Source organism: Ctenopharyngodon idella, chromosome 5 (genome assembly GCF_019924925.1).
Source record: "Ctenopharyngodon idella isolate HZGC_01 chromosome 5, HZGC01, whole genome shotgun sequence".
NCBI lineage: Eukaryota > Metazoa > Chordata > Actinopteri > Cypriniformes > Xenocyprididae > Ctenopharyngodon > Ctenopharyngodon idella.
Window position 1 is genome coordinate 24,563,982 of NC_067224.1, and position 6,634 is coordinate 24,570,615.

Consider the following 6,634-nt stretch of genomic DNA (forward strand, 5'->3'; position numbering starts at 1 on the left):
TGCTTTCAGTCTATCCTGCAACCTCTCACACCTCATTTCATTTCAATTTCCATCACCACAGATATTTATCCTCTCTTGTTCAAAGATATGGAGGCACTCTGCAGACGTTTGTCAAAAAGAAATGGTCAATGAACTTAGGTCCCAAAACTCATAGGAAACCATAAGAAAAACAAATAAACACTAGGCCCAAAATCTGGCCTGGCTCACCCACCCAAACAAAGGAAGGGGCTTCTGCACGTATCAGAGCAATGTTTACAAAATCCTCATTAAGGAAAAGAAAGCAGATAACGGTGCACACACATGCACACACACACACACACACACACACACACACTGGGACACTATGAACACTAGATTGCAGAGCTTCCTAGTTTGTAGATAAGGGATAGAGAGAGAAAGTAGGCAGAGCAAGAGTCAGAGAGAGAGAGAGGAAAAAACATTTGAAAAGAGATGCCACAGAGGGACATCTCTTTCACGTAGTGAAACCACCCTCAAGCCCAAACTTTTCAGACATCAAAAGGTGAGAAGAAGAATAAATGCTCAGAGTTCAGGAATAGCGGCACTTTAATGCAGTGACCAGTGTGCAGCTACCAATAAAAACCAAAGCAGCACAGGACGGCTCTACTTTCCTACATTCTGCACTGCAGTGACAATTGACCTTCTATTCAGAAGCAAGACTTGACTACTTCAAATTAAGGGCATTTGTCACTGGATCTATATCCAGATTTTGCTCCTGCAACTCTGCACCTATAGCTGATACACACCTCATTTGCCTTACAACATGGCTGGCGGCAGGAATTACTTCTGGATTATGTGTTCATCCACCAAATCTGTTTTATTGGCCTTTTTCTTGCTTTTCTTGGGACCTTTCTGTGCACAAAGTAACCCTATCGGCTCTCCGGAGAGGCTACGGATCGCTCCAGGGTTGGATGACGGACATGGAGGGGTTCTAGATCCTTCACTCCTGGAGCAGGACAGTGAGGTGGACATGCAGAGCTTGCTAGAAACCCTGAAGGGACAGTTTCTACGTACATTCAACCTGACACGTCCCGGCCCCCCTGTGCAGCCAGGGGCCCCTCGTGTAGAGCCCCCTGAGTACATGCTGGAGCTCTACAACCGCTTTGCCAATGACCGAACAGCTATGCCTTCTGCAAACATAGTACGCAGCTTTAAAAATGAAGGTAAATGTGCATTTACTTTTCCACCGATGGCTGTTTAACTTTTTATTTTGTAATTTTTGTTCATTTTTATAAAAGCTGGTGACAACAGTAAAATAATTTTCTTTGGTGGGTACAAAGATACAATAATGATGGCTAAATATTTTCATAATATAATATTATAACAAAAGTAATTGAATAAGTAAGTCATACAATTCTGGGAAAGGGAACTATTTCTGCAGAAAATGTAAAAAATTTTTTGGTTGTGCACTATTTAAAATAAATGTGCATTGATTCAGATTAAACACTTATGCTGAATTATGAAGAAATATTGTAGAAATATTGTGTTTTTGTTGTGCACCATTTTATTTGAAAGTTTATAGTCTACATGTTGTTTACAAATGCATGCAAAAAGTGAAAGTTTGACCTCAATTTCACCCAGTTACTTTCTTATTAGCTAGACAGTCTTTCCCAAATGCATACATACAATAATGTCATACATTTAATTAATGAAAACAAGATTAATTAATTAAAACATGAGAATTTGAATCCCTAATATTAGTGTTGTTCTTTTCAGACTCCTCCCCTAGCAGCATGGGACCTGGTGGAGTGAGACTACACCCACTTCTCTTCAACGTGTCAATCCCACACCATGAGAGAGTCACCACAGCTGAGCTCCGACTGTATACTCTGGTCCAGACTGACCGCAACAAATACGCTGGTGTTGACAGAAAAGTGACCATATATGAGGTCAAACAGCTTGAAACCAACAGCAGTCAGCAAATAAAAGGTGACAATATTGAAGGAAATCAAACCAGGCAAGAGGGAGAAACAGAACTAGTGGAGTTGGCGTCACGGCAGGTTTACGGTACAGATAACGGTTGGGAATCCTTTGACATGACCGCTGCAGTGCACCTTTGGCGGAAATCAGACTATGGCACCACCCACAGGCTCGAGGTTCACATAGCCAGTTTGAACTCTCAGAGTGTGGTGGCATCTGAAGGTGGGGATGAAGGCAATGCCATAGGAGGGGACATGGACATTGACACAAGCCCTGATGACAAACACAAACCCTTAATGATTGTGTTCTCTGATGACCAGAGCGGAGACCACCGTGGAGACAAACGAGAGCTGAATGAGCTGATCCGGCATGAGACCAATGGGCCAGGCGTTCAAGACAACTTTGAGCTGGAGTTGACCGGCCTTTGGGATGACCTGGGAATTATGGGACAAAAAGATGGGAATGAGGAAGAGGAGCAGAGCGAGGAAGCTCTCCTACAGATGCGCTCCAACCTCATCTATGACACAGCATCTAGAATTCGACGCAATGCCAAAGGCAACCAGTGTAAAAAGAGCTCCCTCTACGTGGACTTCAAAGACATTGGCTGGGACAGCTGGATCCTGGCGCCCACCGGTTATGAAGCCTTCGAGTGCACAGGTGTATGCACGTACCCTTTGACCAAACATGTGACACCTACAAAACATGCCATCGTACAAACATTGGTCAGTCTGAAAAGTCCACAAAAAGTGTCCAGGGCTTGTTGTGTACCCACTGAACTAGATCCCATCTCCTTACTCTACCTAGATGATGCAGGTGTGGTGACATATCAGTATAAATTTGAAGGTATGGTGGTAGCAAAGTGTGGATGCAGATAGTATTTAATGGACATGGGGAAGTGGGGTGAAGCTGGGCCAAAAGCTTAGAGATTGGACTGAAAGGAGACTAAAAGACATTCACTGTCTATGGCCTAATACCAAGTTTCTTCCAAATGGCAGTGGACGAGCTCTTACGCCCAACCTTAACAGCGTTAGCAGGAGTCATGATATCAGTTGTGGAATCAGCCAGATCTGGAGCCATGTGACGAGGGGCCACAATGTAAGACTTAGTGGGAACGGTGACCATTTCATCCCCACTGAATAAGGATTGGGTGGAACATAAGACAATAATTGAACCACTAACACGCCTCAAGATCAGCCGGGATAAATGAGCTGTTCTTATCAGTAAAGACTGAAGTTTAAGTCAGAGATTATATCAACTCCAAATCATTACATACTTGGCCATATTGTTTGCGTCAGCAGAGTCCTCGCTAAGTGGGTGTTTCGTAGAGATGGCAGTGAACTCAAGCACCACAGGGTCAGTCCGGTGACCCTACCAGAGACAAGAAGCCTGTGAAATGGTCTGTTTCCAGTTTCCACAAAGCTCAGTATCGTATCTGTCACGACAACGCCAAGTCAATACACAGTTTCCTGCCTAACAGAATGCATTTGATATGAACTGTCCAAGTTAAAGTGAAATTGTTATCAGAAGAGTCTCGTAGATGAGGGAAGGGGTAAAACAGACCAGAACGGACCAGTCTGGACTTCCGAAAGTGTCTGAGAACAACTCCTAATCTGGATATTCACAGTTAGCGGTATTGCAAAAGGACAATGGCTCTCATTCACTAAGCGTGCGTACACACAAATTGTGCGAAATATGCATGTTTTCACAAACAAATCATAATTTACCATTAACTTTTGTACTAAAATAAATTTTACATTTACGATTGTATTTCATCATATACAGTGAAAGAGTAAGAAAAGGTGCATTATAGCTCAAGCTTCAAGGTTTCTCCATAGAAAAGTGCATATGAACAGCTGGCTAATGAGAGGTCTGTAATCTATGTCTGTAAAAGGTGTTTATTTTGTTTGAATTGATTTCAAGGATGTCAGACTTGGCATCGCTCATCTTATGTTTGCTGCTGAGAGTGACAAAGGCTTTAAAGAAAGGGTTGTGCCCTTATATGGAGATGGTTTGGGCGTGTTTTATGCTGTAGCTCATTTAATTCAAGTTTTTTTGTATAGCGCTTTTTACAATACATTTTACAGAAAATCTGTGTTTTTCATGTTACAATTTTTGAAATTATGATTTTATCAGTCAGAGATGAGTGTGTCAAAGTAATGTGCATTTGAGTACTTCAATATTATTAACATTAGAACAGGCTTAAGAACAAATGTGGTGAATTAGGCTGAATTTTTTTTTGTGAGAAATTCTCCTGTGCATATAAATACGAAATAATCCATGCAGTTATTAGTGAATGAGACCCATTATTTCAGTGCTAAAATTAAGCAATAAACAGACGATTGTAAAAGAGAGACATCAAAAAAGGACAGTATGACCTTTTAAAATATCTCAAACCATCTAGAATTCCTTGGGCCACTTAATTCTGACTTTTTCCTTTCTTCAGTAACATTTTTCTGCTGAAATCTTGTCTTCATTTGACCATGGAATTAACTCACAAATCAGCATGTCACTGCTGAGATATGAGAATAGGACGGTTGACAAAGGATGCACAGGTTGTACAGCTTGGTCCATCCGCTTTGTTCCATAAACGACAGACGGCATCATCACCTCCTCCTGCTCCCCATGCCGTGTAAGCTGTGCTCCCACCCATAAACATGGACGTGATGAGAAGGTGTCAGGACTGAAAAACGTGTGTGAGGACCAAAGACAATTCCAAGCTGAACGGATGGTGGGAGACAGATGTTCCTAGGAACGAGAGGACAGTTGGCAGTTTTTATATCACTTCATCAGTTTTTATATAACTTTTTGACCCCAATCTACCATAAAGCGAAGACACATCATTTACTCCCCATCACTCTCCTTCTCTAGTCTTCTGTCATCCTTCTCCTCCTTTTGGACCCTTATCACCGTTAGGACTGGAGGATGAATGGAAACTGTCTCGCAAGGTCGTGCCACCCACAGATATCCTTCACAAGACTTTTCAGTCTGATAATATTGGCCAGGATTATTCCCATGCCTGACGCATACTTTGCATTTTTGACTTTATATTATTAACTTCATGTTGTTGAAATACAAGTTGTGTTCTGCTGCTTTGATTTATTATAAAGCTTATTTATTGATTAATTTATTTGTTTTATTATTATTTTGGTGACTTTGTATAGCAATACTGTACATGACTGCATACACTATACAGAGTACATGATATGATGTTGTGCAAAGAATATGGGTCAAGCATATAAATTAATTTAAAATCAAATTATTAATTGCAATAATTTATCCTTTTCTCCTCTAGTATGTGTTAAAATACTCAACGATGTTGTACATGCTTTAATCAATCACTTTTCAAGCACTGACGTCTTGTTAGGATTTGTATATATCTTTAAATAGTTTGTTGATCCTCTTGTCCCTTGCACCCAGACACTCCATAACTTCTTAACAAGATATATTTAGCCACAATCAGTCCAGAGCTCGCTGTTTAGACATTGGGTGTGGGAGCGATTCATAAATTTAACTTCCCATTGAAGACCAGCAGCTCAAAGGCCCATAGTTTACATGTGTCAAACAAATGCACATCCATGGGAAGCTGACTGGAAACCAATGACCACACAGGCTCATCTGCTCTGCGGCTTGAGACTGTGCAGATATGTTTGTTTCTTTTTTGGGTGGTTAGGGGTAGGGGGCTTATGAAGTCTTTAAGATGTAAAATTGGTAATTGCCAGTTGCCTTTGTAAAACAATGTATTTTGCCATGTACAAACGCACAGAATGTGTAAATAAAATGATATTTTGAAGAAACTGCCTGTGACTTACCTTATAAACCCACATATTTAATATGTTAACATTTAAAATGTAAACAAAAAAGTGTTTTTTAACTCAAATTTGTGGTAAATGGTAAAAGAGTATTCATTAACAAATTTAATTTTGACCAAACTTAATGAAATCCTTGATCTTTGATGCTCATCAAGCTGTTAATCTCCAACTTGATGGTCACTGTCTCTTATTTATCTTGCCACAAAAGACAGAAAAGTTAAACCAGGATGGAAAACAACATAGACCCTCCAGTGTGTTTATTGAGTTTGAATGATGACAGTTCAGGACCTCCTGACCAATTACACACAAGCCTTTGAGCTCTATCCCATTAATGAGCTATTTACAAATTACTGAAGCATTTGTGTCTGGATATTGTCATCTAATTCCGGGTATTCATTTGTTGTGTTGACAGAGGAAGTTATTAGCATGTGCTTATGATAACAGACATGCTAATGTTAAAAAAAAAAAAAAAAAAGACATTTTCATTCTAAGGATATGAAAATCTTTTCATGAATTTTATTGTTTCATGTGTTAAGTGATGTCAGAATTCTGATAGATAAAATGTATAAAACCATATAAAGATGGCATAAAAACACAGATTCAGGTGTAGAAGGGTGATCAAAGAGAGTACTAGCTATAAGATTACTAGCTATGTTCTTGATCTATTCACAGCTGATTGGTTGCATCAAAAGCAGTGATTTAATTTTGATTGCTAATTATTGATTGCTAATTATTGCCAAAACATTTTTACAAGTATCAAAATATAATCACAGCTCTTTGATATTTAAAAAAACATTTGCAAATATTTATCATTTAATAAGAACAATAATAAAATCATCATATGTGATGATGCATGTACATTTTACTACAGCCTTCATTTAAAGGTA

General features: G+C 39.5%; 1 protein-coding gene across 1 annotated transcript; it reads left to right on the forward strand.

Moving 5' to 3' along the window:
- The first annotated feature begins 412 nt into the window (after positions 1 to 412).
- On the forward strand, positions 413 to 5,732 carry bmp10 (bone morphogenetic protein 10). Its single transcript, XM_051895427.1, has 2 exons — positions 413 to 1,181; positions 1,735 to 5,732. The coding sequence occupies exons 1-2, from the start codon at positions 782 to 784 to the stop codon at positions 2,811 to 2,813; spliced, it is 1,479 nt and encodes a 492-aa protein (XP_051751387.1). The 5' UTR covers positions 413 to 781; the 3' UTR covers positions 2,814 to 5,732.
- The last annotated feature ends 902 nt before the right edge of the window (positions 5,733 to 6,634 follow it).